Source organism: Mastigoproctus giganteus, chromosome 12 (genome assembly GCF_048544385.1).
Source record: "Mastigoproctus giganteus isolate SK-2022 chromosome 12, ASM4854438v1, whole genome shotgun sequence".
NCBI classification, from domain to species: Eukaryota; Metazoa; Arthropoda; class Arachnida; order Uropygi; family Thelyphonidae; genus Mastigoproctus; species Mastigoproctus giganteus.
This window is the reverse complement of record NC_143586.1, coordinates 32,648,544-32,663,822: the sequence shown is the minus strand read 5'-3', so window position 1 is coordinate 32,663,822 and position 15,279 is coordinate 32,648,544. Positions and strand designations below refer to the sequence as shown.

At 36.0% G+C, this 15,279-nt stretch overlaps 1 protein-coding gene across 1 annotated transcript in view; it reads left to right on the top strand.

The window, feature by feature from the left end:
• LOC150076861 (nuclear exosome regulator NRDE2) overlaps positions 1-15,279 on the top strand; it is a 117,485-nt gene that overhangs the window by 62,130 nt on the left and 40,076 nt on the right. Inside the window, exons 7-9 of the mRNA XM_090385704.1 lie at positions 1,397-1,606; positions 8,461-8,600; positions 12,649-12,770. Coding sequence (XP_090241830.1) covers positions 1,397-1,606; positions 8,461-8,600; positions 12,649-12,770 — 472 coding nt within the window. The remainder of the gene's footprint in view (positions 1-1,396; positions 1,607-8,460; positions 8,601-12,648; positions 12,771-15,279) is intronic.

Below are 15,279 nucleotides of genomic sequence, written 5' to 3'. Positions count from 1 at the left end.
AATTGTAAACTGATTAATTTCCATTAGCAGTTTCTGATTTCACTTTTTGGATCTAATCAATAAAGTTTGTTAAAAAAAAAAAAAAAGATCATTTGATGAACATTTTGTTTAGAATTTGGAATATGGAATAAAATATTAATTACATAATTTATTAATGAATTAATTTTATTCAATTAATACTTACAGTATTACAGTTACCTTTTTCACAATAGGCAACGGTGTCAGGCAGGGCTGTATTTTGTCACCTCACCTTTTTAATCTTTATGCTGAAGATATCATGCGTAAAGCTTTGGAAGGTTTAGAGACTGGCATCAAAACTGGAGGACTGAAGATAAACAACCTTCGTTATGCAGATGATACTGTGCTAATTTGTAATTCTAAGGATCATCTTAAAGAAACTCTGAGGAGAGTATGTGAAGCAAGTAAGAAAAAAGGATTGTTTCTGAATGTGTGTAAAACTCAAATTATGGTGATTGGTGATAATCTTGATTCCAGTAAAGTGAAGGTTAATGGGCAAGATATCGAAGAAGTTGATGAATTTGATTACTTAGGGTCAAGAATAAATAAAAATAGGGACTGCTCAAACAATGTAAAGAGACGACAGGCAATTGCTAAAACATTGGTCACTGATCTGATAAAATTATGGAGAGATCATGATCTGCCCCTAAAGACGAAACTGAGACTCATTGATTTGTTAATTTTTCCAGTTGCCACTTATGGATGTGAAGGATGAAATCTGAAAAGAGTTGACAGGAAGAAAATTGAGGCATTTGAAATGTGGTGTTACAGGAGAATACTGCGTATTTCTTACTTGGATCGAAGAACAAATGAGTGGGTATTGAATAAAATTGGCAGGCCTAAAATTATTCTTCATAGTATCAACAAAAGAAAACTCAAGTTTTTTGGTCATATAGTAAGAAGGGAAACTTTCTGTTGAAGAATATAATGGAAGGGAAAACTGAGGGGAAGAGGTGCAGAGGAAGACCTGCAACTAGGTGGAAGGATGGGATCAGTGAACTTCTGGGCATTACACTTTGCAATGCTGCTCGTATAGCACGATTGATGCAGTTGGAGGAATTTGTTGGTGGCCACAATAGCTCCTTAGGGAGCTATGTGACTGGAAGAAGAAGTGGTATATGAGTATTGCTAATTTTCATTAGTACAGTTTTTTCCTAAAAAAAAAAAAAAAAAAAACCTGATAAAATAAAGAAAAAATAAATAAATACTTAATGTCATCAGTTATACAATCAAATAATACTTGTAGTATTGATATTTAACAATATTTAACATAATTAGAAATAGTATTAAAGACATTTTTCATCAACTGTTTTCAAGTAATACTTTGATAGAACTGAATAAACTCTGATTTTTTAAAAAAAATTCTTCACCTGTTTAGCAACAGCCCTAAGAAACCAAGGATAAAGGAACTTCTTCATACATCATATGTACAGATTTTAGAATTCCATACTTGGAACTCTGTCTTCCCACTTTCTCCATTGCGATCAGCTGTCTTAACAGCATTAGATTTGTATCCTAATAATGCACGGTTTCTTTCTTTATTAATTGAGATTGAAACTGGTGCGCAAATTGCAGGACGTTTACACAGGTAAGAAAATTTTAGTCGGTATTATTTAATTCTGCCTGAAGAAAGAAAATTACAATTTTATTATTATTATTGTTGTTGTTGTTGCTGTTGAATTAAATGTAATTCACATTATTTGGTCTACTTGTGAATGATGAAATACAAAAGTTAAAAAAGAGCATACATGGTGCTTGCCATATGCCTGTTTGATTTGCACGCTTTCGTTTTAAAGTGATGTAATAAAATATAAATATATAATTAAATGAATAAATATATTCCTTCTGTTTTCAGTGGAGTGTAGCATATATTATGAACAAGTACATTTATAATGAAAAAATAACAGCCAATTTGTTGAAACACTGAAACATTACACAACTATCCAGTCAGGGACATAACTTCACACATTGCAACACATGGTATATAGAGATATCTCAACATTTGAAGCCAAACTTTTTCTTTTATATTTAATGTGTCTTTTTTCCATCAGCCTCTTGATGGAAAGTACGAATCAAATATAAAAGTCTTTCATCAGAGCTTCAAATTTAAGACAGCCTTTGACATTACTGGTGTTTTCTGAACAGAAGTAACATAGAAATGCAAGAATAGAGTGTGAAAGATCTGGCCAGAGCTTGTCATTGACTAAAGGGGGTCCTGATGGTTGGGATTTGGAAACAAGAACATAACATCATCAAAATGGTCTGCTAAGCTGACTTTGTGGAGGTTGATGGAGCGCATTGAACCATTGAGGTTAATTATGAGAGCATCTTTTGAACTTGGGAGAGATTCCGTTGGATTGGAGAAATGCCAGCCTATCGCCAATACATAAAGGCAGTTATAAGAGTGAAGTTGTTAACTAAAGACTGGTTAGTCTGTCTTCAGTGGTAGGGAAAATCTTCAAGGGACATATTAAAAGAAATGATATACTGAAGGATATACAACATGGTTTTTGTTAAGGGAAAATCATGTTTAACTAACCTAGTAAGCTATTTTTGAAAGTAAACTTTTTAGGAAACAATTTTGAAAGTTTGCTATTTAGGAAACAATATCTAAATAGTTTATTTTATTTGGATTTTAGCAAAGCAATTGACTCACCCTCATGAGAGATTATTGTATAAGCTGAAACATTTTGGGATTACTCTTAAGATTCTAAGACAGATTGCAGTGTAAAACTGATCCTTGAGGTGACTCCACTTCTGACATCACACCAATCTGAATAATATCCATTGATCACAATCCTCTGCCTTCTGTCCTGTAGAAGGCAGAGGGTTGTGATCTGTGACTTCTGCAGTTCCCCAAGGATTGATTTTTTTTAGGCCACTGTTGTTTCTCATTTTCTTAAATGACATCGATGAAGGGATAAAGGGCATGATATTAAAATTTGCAGATGACATAAAGAGTGGGAGACTTGTAAATGATCAGTGCCAAGCAGTGCTCCTTCTGGATGACTTGAACAGGTTTCAAGAATTGGCTGAAAAGTGGCGGCTGTTTTAATGCAGCAAAGTGCAAGATTTTACGCTTGAGGAATAGCAACCCCAAAATAAATTATCCACTTGGTGGGGTTGAATTAAAATCAGTAGGGGAAGAAAGGGATCTGGAAGTTACAATATGGGCAGATATGAAGTTTTTTGAGCAGTGTAAAGAGTTGGTCAGGAAAGCATATGATGTCCTATCGATGATTTATCGAATATTATCCTGTAGAGATAAGAACGTCCTAATCACTGTATAAGGAAAGTCCACCATATAAGGCAATTTTAAGACTGCATTAGGAATACTATGGCAAAATATGAAGACCTCATCTGAAAAAAGACATTGAGTGTCTTGAAAAGGTCCAAAGATAGGTAACTCACATGGCGAGATCAGCAAAAGGGTGACTATGAGGAAAGACTTTGATTATATGGGTTACTGAGCTTGGCAACCCGGCACCTTCCATTAAGTTTTATAAGTCTCTGAGAAAGGTTAGTAAAATGAATGAAGGCAGAATTTTCACTGTAATAAAAAATTCTAATTATGAGGCTAGGGGCCATAAATTCAAATTACAGGGGAACAGGTTTAGACTAGATTGTAAGAAGTTTTCTTTTAGCCAGCGAGTTGTTGATTACTGGAACAAGTTGCCTCCACAGGTAGCTGAGTCTGACAGTTTGAAGAAATTCAGGAGTCAACTGGATAGTTACCTATACGATGAGGGAAGTGCATAATTTGTATTTTCTTATCTGCTTTTTATTTTTTGGCCAGTGCAGCAAAAGCGTTTTGCTTCCTTGCCCTATATGGCTAATACTAATATTGAGGAACTACTTGCTCACAGAATACTCTACACATGAAGATCTTATGGTATGGAGAAGAAGGAATGAATATTAACAGAGAAATAGCCAGTATTAAACCCTTTTGTTGACAGAAATAATTTCAAGCATCTGGATGTCATAGAATCAATTTGATAGAAAAGATACACGTTATTAGAAGAGCTCCAGAGTTATTAGAGGTGTATGTAAAGAACTTTACATTATTAAGAGAAAGAGGTCATTAACAAAGTGAATCTATAATTCTTGAAGTTTTTATCTCGACTTCCAAGTGGAGAGCTTGTCAAATATCAACCAGCCACTCATGTAAAGATAGTTCTTGTCCCATTCTAGATAATAATTCATATGTTTTTCTGTCCTTAGTACATTTTTTGGGTTTTATTACTCTTTCTAGTGGATTAGTTATGCATAATTTTTGTTTAAAATTTATGCATAATCTGTGTGATCCAACACAGCTTTGGTCATATACGACAGAAGGTGTTGACTTCATGTTCAGAATTGTGACTGATGAACATTGGTTTCACCATTTTGATTATAAATCTCTGTAGCCATCTTCAGACAGGCAATCTGAAGATTCATCCTCAGATTACCTGTCTGAAGATGAATCTCTTCAGATGGGCAATGTGCCCTCACGGGCCTGAGAGACCTTTCAGGAAGCTTTGTTTTTTCTTTAGGTGCAATATCCATACTTGAACATGTATTCCAAGTGCGGCCTTACAATTGCCTTATATAGTGAGATTGGCATCCTTATCTCTCCAAGCAAATGTATGATAGATCGTCGATAGGTCACCACAGGCCTTCCTTGCTGTCTGTCTACACTTTCCAGGGAATTTCATGTATGACTTTATTGTAACTCCCAAATCCTTTTCTTTCTCTGCTGTTTTTAATTGAAACTCACGGAGGGTATGAGTTACACAGGCTACATGAGAGGTATGCTTGTGAAGCAATCCAAAGGACAATGCATGGCTGGTTGTGATATGAACTTGATAGCTGCTGTAGAGGGAATTTAAAGTCCTTGAAAGTGTAAGGATTGTCCTGACATTTTTATGGAAAAGTGTTTTCCATGACAGTATAGTAATTTTGCCAGTTGTTGCTCTTTTGGTGAGGTCTGGGTTCAAATTCCATTCAGAGAGACTGGAAGAATTCTTAAATGGCTCTTTAATTGGGACTGTAGTTAGGCAATCTTAGGCAGAGTGGGGGGATTTACCTCATGAGTTACTCCAAGTTTCTCAGCCCACACAACTTGCAGCCCAAACAGCAATATGACTTAAAGTGCCACTGCACTGTATAAATAATAACAAAAACAACAGAAATTGTGGAAAAAGTGACAAATGTGTGAACTACATAATTGCTAGTGTCCCTTTTTTTTTTTATCTAAGTGTGTTTTTAATAAAAGCATCTCCTTCTTTTGGCATGATTTTTGTACAGGTTTATCCCTTTGGCCAACTCCGTGTGTCAAGTAATTATGGCAATAGAACACAGTGCCATTGATGTGGAGTGAGATATTTTTAGATAAGTGGTAGAAGGCAGTTTCATTGTTGATAATAGTGGTGTTTAGGATGCAGTAAAGCATTTATCAGTGTAATGTGTAACAGGATTTTTTTCCCCCCAAATTTCTCAAAAATATTGGTACAAACGTTTAGGGGAGGTAGATAACATCTAAAGGAATGTGAATCACATAGGAACCCATAACCGGAAACGTCACGGGAAGTAGTAACAGAGGCACAAGAAGCAGAAATGACGCAAGACAGTAATTAGTGGCAAACATTTATTTGACATAATATTAACAATGGAGTATGAGATGGATGCATTTCATGATGTTACAACAGATGCTCGAAGGTTCCACCATGAGACGTGATGCATGCGTGACACCGACGCAGCAAGGATTGGCGGACACGGTTGAACATACCTGGAGTTTCTTTGACAGTAGCAGCAGTGCAGACGAGTCTTGCCACGAGATCCATTTCCGTCTCCACAGGCGATTCATACACGATAGATTTGTGGGCCCCCCACAGAAAGAAATCAAGGCTCAATAAATCAGGTGAGTGTGGGGGCCAGGCAACGGGTCCACCACGGCCAATCCATCGACGCCCAAAACGCCTGTTCAAATGGTCACGAACACACCTTCCATAATGGGCAGGCGCCCCGTCATGTTGAAACCAAATGTTGCGTCTCGCATTTGCTGGAACATCGTCAAGTAATCCTGGTAGAACTTGTTCAAGAAAGATCCAATATTTAGCGGAGTTCATGCGGGATGGTAACAGGTATGGGCCAACTAAGCAGTCACCGACCATACCTGCCCACACATTTATTGTGAAGCGATGTTGTGCCGCATGGGGGCGCACACCGTGTGGGTTGTCGTGAGCCCACACATGAGCATTTTGCTGATTGAATAAGCCTTCCTGAGTGAAATAAGCCTCATCCGTGAACAAAACATAGGCTGGAAAATTCAAGTCTTGAACACTTTCTTGGAGAAACCACTGCGCAAAAGCCACATGTGCAGGATGATCTTGGGGGAGCAGTAACTGAACCCTTTGGTGATGAAAGGGGTGTAAGGAATCGTCATGCCAGACACGCTGTGCACTGCAACGAGACACTCCTAAGGCAGAGGCAACGGCACGTGTGCTGATAGTAGGATTATTCTGGACAGCATTCAACACACTTTCTTCCATGGCGGGAGTTCGCGTCAAATGTGGTCTGCCTGCACTATTCCTGTTACCTCTAAATGACCCATAATCACACAAATTTTGATGCACATGCACAAACAAACGGTGGTACGGTACATGTCTGTCTGGGAAGCGTTCTCCATAAATTCGTTGGGCGGCTCGTCCATTGCCCTCTGCTAATCCATACACTAGGTGCATGTCTGCCAGCTCACGGTTCGTATGTTGATGCATGCTCTTCGTGCAGCGACTACTGCTTGAATGAGTAAACCAGAAATTTTCCCTCTGATGAACAGCGCCGTCTACCGACTTATGGTGACGTTTCTAGTTATGGGTTCCTATGCGATTCACATTCCTTTAGATGTTGCCTACCTCCCCTAAACGTTTGTACCAATATTTTTGAGACACCCTGTAGAAAGAACTTGAGTTTAAAGTAACTTATTATATTATCTTCTTAAAATTGAGCATAGCATTCAGATGGAAATTTTTCTTTGTTAAAAGAATTTAATAACTGAGTTCATGATGCTGTCCACAAAGTATTTAACATCAGTAATGCTGAACACTTGCTACAAAATTATAAACCATGTGGATATTGTATGTGCCACAAATGGTGCCCACGTGGAAACTTATTAAATTTTTGAGTTGTTTCTATTAAAAAAAAAAACTGTTTGCTAATGTGTTCCTGTAATATAATTGTAATGTGGTCAATAATTTGTGGATGCTCACATATTAATTTATAAAGGTATCTATATTTATAACTAAGTTTTAGGTCAGATGTGTTTATTTGCACTTGTTCTAGAAGCTGGCAGGTGAATTTTATGGAATATTTTAAGCAAAGCACAAAATTTATGAAATATTTTAAGGGGGGAGCACAAGGTATAAAAGTTTGAGAACTTCTTCATTTGGCAGTAGAGTTAATGTGTAAAATTAAATTAAATGTGAGATGGAAAGTTAGGTGATAAAGTTTGTTTCTTTTAGTGCAATTGAAGGTTTAAGAGAGTAAACAGAAGAGTTCTTTAATGTGTTAGAAAGAAAAGAGCAGTAGAAACTAATGACAAAGAAAGATTACTAATGGTTATTGATTTAAATAGTATGATAAGAAATATGATAATATCTGCAGGGATATTTTAAAAAAATTTGGGAAGAAAGGTTAATCTAACAAAAGGTAAAAAGCTATTTAGAATTTTGTGGAATCCATTCACTCCTAATTACAAACATATTGTTTCAGCATAAAGAAAACCACAGACTTATGTGGAAGGAACATAATAGAAACACGAAAAACATAATTTATGGTAGCATTATAGAAAAGAATCTTAAAGGACTGTTGAAGATGCAAGAGCTAGTTTCTACTGTCATAGTGACCTGTTTGCATAGTGGGTATAACAGATATGGATGGATGTTGATGAGGGTTTTTTTTTTTTTTTTTTTTCAATTAATGGAGGGCTTAGAATGTGATACTTTGGGAAACTTTTCCATTCATGCACTGTGGAAGTACTGAGATAAGCAAATTACCAAACTTGCAACCAAGAAACAAATGTGCAACATAGTTTAACAAAGACTATGATAGTTACTCTAATTATTTAAATAAGAGTAGTTATCAGTTTATTAGGAGCAACCATAAGAGTAATATATCATGTTATTTCATTCATATCAGGAAACATACCACTTTCGGAAGCTATAACAGCAGCAGCACTGTTTCTTTCTTTTTTTTTTTTTTTTTTCATCCTCCAACTGAAATAGGAAGCACCATATTTTTGAATTTCAGATTTGTGAAATTTTATTTTATATAAAATACACAGAACTTTATTATACACTTTATTAAACTTTTTTTTTTTTTTTTTTTTTTTTAAGCTGTAATCAGATTTGAGAAAATATGAGCAGAAAATGAGAAAATTCAATTTAATTTTTATATACATTTTAGGTACTTTTCCAGAGTTTTGAATCAGGAATTGCAAATATCTCCAGTGTTTTGGTTTTTTGCAATTTATTCTGAATTAAAAAGATATAATACCATATGTTGTACAGTTCAAGGCACTAGTACCAATTCTCTTCTTCCTTCTGGTGAGTATATACTGTATCTTTAGTATCCTTTTCTCTTGTTAAACTTTAGTAATACCTTAAGCTATTTAGATATGATTAGTGATAAAAGTTAATTGATTACAGTAAATCTCAGTTTTTGATAGAATATCAAATCAAAAATTAATTGGATAATTGGAACTTTTATTTAAGGTTCCAACCATTCAGTTAATTTCTGATTTGATATTATATTAATTACATCTTGTTTTTGCATTTTAATACATTCTCTCAGGTATGACAAGCTGGCCTTTGCTACCTGGGAGTCTAAAACACTAATGAAACTGATATTCAGGTGACACTTGAGTCAAGTGGACTAAATTTCAGCAAAGGCCAGTCATTCTTCAGCAACAAAAACCTCTACTTGCACCTTCGTGATGGTGAGACTGATATAATCCCCATGTTCAAGTCCTGAAATACAGCACCTAGTATACTGGAGGTGACCACCCAGGTATCAACCAATGTAAGTGGGGATCAAGGTGTGGCATCCAAACCACATGGAAGAATGCTACCCCTCTGTGTTACCAGGCAGTACTTAGTGGTAAATATCTCTCATCCACCAGTGCAATACCACCACTTTGCTTATTGGAGGCTTGAAGTGGTGGAACCCATGTTTAGTCTCCAGAACAAAGCTCTGACAACCCACCCATCTCTTCCATCATGCAGTATGATTGATACCTTTTGAGGTTATGATGGGCATCATGGCAAGATCCAACAATCTTGACATTTTGTGGGTAAAGCTCTCACTGCCTCTACTCTGCCAGATAGTGACTAGAGGGAGTCGAAGTAGTGTGTGCGTGGGGGGGGGGATTTGTCAAGGCCATGTTATGTTAAAAACTGGGTATATTCTTGCCTGTGTACACCATACCTAAAAATTTCATTACTTCATACATGTCTTCTCCACCTTTTCTTACTACCGAATACATCATGAATAGTCCTTAGCTGCAAAAAGTTCTAAACCTCCCAAATACTTCTTTGTTTATTTCACAAATATATGTGGTCTCAGTTCCAGTCTCAGTGCTGTCCATTTCCACTTACAGTGTGCCAAACCCCTCATACTTTTTCTGACAGAATCCCAATTATCGGTTGATTCAACCACTGCTCATCTGAGTTGTCCTAATTATTTTCTGTATGATTCCTTTCACTTTAAAGGTGGTACTCATGCACACATCTGATCTGATATTCCCTGTCAAACACTTAGTAATTTGGAATCTCCTCTTTTCGATTTTCTTTGGCTTAAAATATCTCTATGCTAGTCTGTTAATTTATCTGTTGTCTCTATCGTTCTCCCAACTCCACTAATCACTTGGAACTCTTTGACTTCCTTTCTTTGAAACTTGACTTTCTCCAGTCCAACTTTCTAACAGCGAGTTAATCTTATTTGATGATTTTAATGATCGCAACTCCAGCTGGCTTCTGTTTTCTAGTCACACGGATCCAACTGGTCAAGATGCTAAGGCTTTTGAAATTAGTAATGGCCTTTCACAGATTGTTCATTTACCTACCAAAATACCAGACAACCATATAGCCAATACTCTTGATTTTTTCTCACAGAAAGCCTGTATGAGTACACGGATGTATTTATCTGAGGTGCATAGAGGACCACTCAAGGTAAGTGGTCCTCTAGGCACTTCAGATCACAACTTGGTGATGGTCTCTTCTCCACTGGAGCTTTTCATCTATGGCTATTCTCAACGTCGTGTTGAGAACAGTCACAAGAGAAATCTGCAAGATTGCTTTTTTTCTTTTCCTTTGTTAGATTGCTGTTTTAAATCTTCTGGTGTCAACATTTGTTTAAATTGTGTCAGTGAAATTATTCTTATATGGATGAAATCCTTTATTCCACACTCCACACATCTTTAAAAATCTTGTCTTTTATTTAAACCTTTGTTTTCCAATAAATGTGTTAAGGCTGTTCAAGATAAGAATGTGGCATATTGCAATTGGCTTGCATCCAAATCCCCAGTTCATTTTCTGCCTGTTCCAAAGCTTACAATAATTGTAAAGCAGTTATTAATCAGTTCAAACTAGATTTTGAACACACTAAGGGTAGAAAAGTTGCTTCTTGTCCAAATGGTAGTCAAGCATTCTGGTCTCTTGCCAAAGCTATTGGCTGCAACTTTTGCCTGTCTCTACTCCCGCCTCTGTCAAAACTGGACAGTTCTATTGCCACCTCAGCTAAAGATAAAGCTGACCTGCTAGCATCCTAATTTTCTTTAACTTGTGTATTGATGATCTTGTTAAACCATCACCTACTATTCCCAATACACTCCATTCAATTTCCCCCTATGTCCTTCATCCCAAAGGATATCAGAAGAATTTTGAATGGTCTTGATGCCAAGAAAGCACCAAGTCCTGATGGTATTTTTCTACTTCTTCTCAAAACCTGTGCTGCTCCTAAGCTTTCTTCTGTTCTATTTTTCGTTTTATCTGTTCTGTTTTGCCTTCTTATTGCACTAGTGTTTTCTCCTTCTGCTTGGAAATTTGCTCATAACCAGCCAGTTCCTAAAAAGGGTGACAAATCCCTCCCATCCAATTATCATCCCATTGCAATTACTTCTACTCTTTCTAAAGTAATGGAGAAATCCATTAACCGCCAACTCTTAAACTACCTAGAAACCTTCTGTCTGATCAACGATCGCCAGTATGGATTCCGTCAGTGTCGATCCACTGGTGATATTCTGGCTTATGTTACCCATTTATGGACTAATTCAGTGGAAAGGTTCGGTGAAACACAAGTATTCGCTCTTGATGTCTCAAAGGCTTTCGATCGTGTTTGGCATAAAGGTCTTCTAAACTTTCATCTTATGGTTTGCCATCTGTTTTTTGTAATTGGTTATCCAGTTTTCTCTCTGATCAGTCACTGAGGGTGATGGTAGATGGCTCTCTGTCTTCTAACTTCTCCACTAATGCTGGTGTCCCCCAAGGTTCAATTCTTTCCCCCACTCTTTTCCTCTTGTATATTAATGACCTTCTTCCGGCAAAACTATGGAAATCCTATCCATAGTTTTGCCGATGATAGTACATTGCATTCCACTTTCCATTTTGAGAAACCTTGCCCTGCTCAATAGGCTTCAACTTCTCGAAAATCTGCTACCAATTCCTTAAATGCGGATCTTCAGGTAATTTTCCAGTGGGGCAAAGACAACTTAGTTGATTTCAATCCTTCTAAAACTCAGTCTTGTCTTATATCTCGCAAAAAACGATTCTTCTGCTCCTATGCTTATCTTTGGTGACACTCCGATTTCTAGGCAAAATGATATATCTCTTTTGGGAATTACCCTGACTTCTAATCTCTCTTGGCACAAGCACATTACAAATATTGCTTCCTCTGCATCTAAAAAACTTGGTTTTTGCTCTTTTGCTCTCGGCGTTACTCTTCTTCCAAACAGCTGTTCACTCTGTACAAATCTCAAATCTGCCCTACCATGGAATATTGTTCCCACATCTGGGGTGGTGCCCCCAAAATCTCTCTCAGGCTTCTTGATTCCATTCAGAAGAGGGCAGTTAGGTTAATTAATGATTCCTCTCTAACAGAGTCTCTCCACTCGATGTCCCATAGATGTGCTGTTTCTGCTGCAAGCCTCTTCTACAGATATTTCCACGGGCACTGTTCTTCTGAATTGGCTTCTATAATTCCTGCTCCCTCTTTCAATACAGTCCGAACACATGCAGCCACCAGCCAACATCCATTTACTGTCCAACTTCAAACTCACAGAACCAACTTTTCATCTTCCTCGTTTATTCATTCAACTGCCATTTTCTGGAACAACCTTCCTTTGTACGCATTTTCTGAAAATTACAGTCTACAGAAGTTCAAGTCCAATATCAACAAATATCTTCTTTCATCATCTCAATCTCCAAGCCAAGCAAGGTACTAAGTACTATAGGTTCTAATACCTCTCGTGTTTGGGGTTTACATAAAAAAATAAATAAAAATAAAAGGAGTGACTTTTTTACATATATATATTTTTTTTTTTTTTCCCCTCCATTTTAGCATCAAATATATATTGATCCTTGATTCTTAAATTTTCAGTTTGCAGTAATATGCCACCGTGTGGTGTAACATGGAAAATTCGTTCCTTGTTTCAAAGAGCATTGAAACATCCAAGCACCAGGTATTGTGTGCCACTTTGGAGAATGTATATTAGATTTGAGGTATGTTAACTTCCCTTACCGTTTACTTTTTTTTTTCTTCTTTTTTTTTTAATACTAAACTGAGTTGAAATGTATACTAGTTAGTTGTGTGTTTCTTACATACCATCTAATATAAATATAAATTAATAAGTAAGTAATATAATGCTCTTTCTTATGTGTAAAATGGTAAAAATAATTGGAATAAGCACTTTTATAACAAATCACTAAGTAATATCACCAACACTATAGTATTTAGTATGCTAAAACTCCCTATTTTATTTTCAGAATATGTTGTTAATACAGCTGAGCACTCGTTCTAAATAATGCAATTAAGAATAAACATTTTTTCATGGCCTGAATAGCTTTAATTCAAAACAACAACAAACATAGGATATACAGTCGTTTAATTACTCACCCATTTGCTATAAATATTTCCATGGGCACTGTTCTTCTGAATTGGCCTCTGTAATTTAACCACTTTCTTCCAAACTTGCCCCGAGTGCCAAATGATAGTTTCCAAGCAGTTTTCCTAACAAAGGATTCTTATTCTTGTCAATCCGATTCAGAAGTCATTATCTTTTTTATATGATTGTAAAACAATGTCACTTTGAAGGTTAACAATTTCTAATTCAATTTCTGCAATGTCTTGTTTTAAATCAGTTTCCAATTAATACTGAAATCTCAAAAATATCTAAATTATTGAAGGAATTTAGAACATATTTCATAACTGGTTCAATTTTTCTTGAAATCCTGGAAATACCATCTGAATTTGAGATTTGCTATACAGATCTAAGATTGGTTCATCCAAGTTGGTGTTATTGTCTATATTCATGTTAAACTTGACTTAGTCTTCTTAACTGGGACTGCTGTTTTATTTTTTTACGGCTTGTTGAGGTATGGAATTCAATTTGGTGGAAATGTAAATGGTGTGTTATTGGCACAATCTATCACATGCTGTTCCTTAGGAGACTGCTATGAGATTGAGAGTATTGCTCTATGCCAGGGAATGCCAACCATATGCCCCCGGGCACCAAGGTGCCCGCGTGAAAAATCGGACTTGGTATTGCACACCAAAGTATGATGGTTAAGTGGAGGGAAGATTCTGGAAAGATTTTGAGAGTTACTTCCCGAAGTTCGAGTATTTCTTGAATCCAGAAATGAGGAATATCAACAACTTAATGACCACACTTGGTTGCAAATTTGGCATTTCTCACAGATATGAATCTGAAACTTAATGTATTAACTTCGGGGAAAAGACAAGAATATTGCTGAAATTATTAGTTTAATCAGTGCATTCAAAGGTAAACCAAACTTGTGGGAATCTGACATAAGAAAATGTCACTGTTACACTTCCCTTATTTGAAAAAGTTTATTATCGAAACTGCCGCTAAAAGGAGTTTTAATATTCAGCCTTTTGTGGAACACCTTTAAGAGCTAAAGCAAGAATTCAGATGGCATTTCCAGGATTTCAAGAAAATTGAACCAGTTATGAAATATGTTCTAAATTCCTTTAATAATTTAGATATTTTTGAGATTTCAGTATTAATTGGAAACTGATTTAAAACAAGACATTGCAGAAATTGAACTAGAAATTGTTAACCTTCAAAGTGACATTTTTTTACAATCATATAAAAAATATAATGACTTCTGGAATCGGATGGACAAGAATAAGAATCCTTTGTTAAAAAATGCAGCACTCGTGGTGAGCTCTTGCTTTCAATGTACCTCTGTGAGTCATTGTTTTCTACCAAAGTTCATAAAGTCAAAGAATAGATCGAGACTTACAGATGCACATCTAATTGATTGTTTGCGAGCTGGGTGTTCATCTTATACTCCAGAATTTCGTTCGATAACTGAAGAAATGCAATCACAAGTTTCATATTAATTTTAATTAAATTTTATTTTATTATTTAAAAAAAGTAAAATCATAAAATAACATTATGTATGACAGAATATGTAATGTATCTGTTAATTTTCTAGTTTATATCATTCAATGTAAAACCTTTAATAAATGCATTATTCTTTGGTGCCTGTGACCATTTAATTAATATCAAAAGTAGCCCACCACCAAAAGCCCAAAAGGTTGGGGACTGCTGCTCTAATCTGCAATACATATTGTTAGCAGTGACACAATCTGGCACGTTGATTTTTGCCATTGCTGATTGGTATTTCTTTGTTACTGCTGCCTAGGTAGAAACACGTTTCCACACATCCGCTAGTCAACTATGTACAACTCACTAAGCAGTAATCATTACCCAGTAATTTGTGAAATTCAAACAACTGGTATCCCTCAGACAGAAACCCACTTAAAATGGAAATTTTTCAAGGCCAGCCTTTGTTTTATGTTTTTTGAAATTTATAAGATTATTATAACTTTCCTAGAAAATAATGACTCACAGAGGTACATTGAACCAAAGCAAGAGGTCACCATTAGTGCTACATTTTTTAACAAAGGATACTTATTCTTGTCCATCCGATTCCATACTTATTCTTGTCCATCCGATTCCAGAAGTCATTATCTTTTTTATAT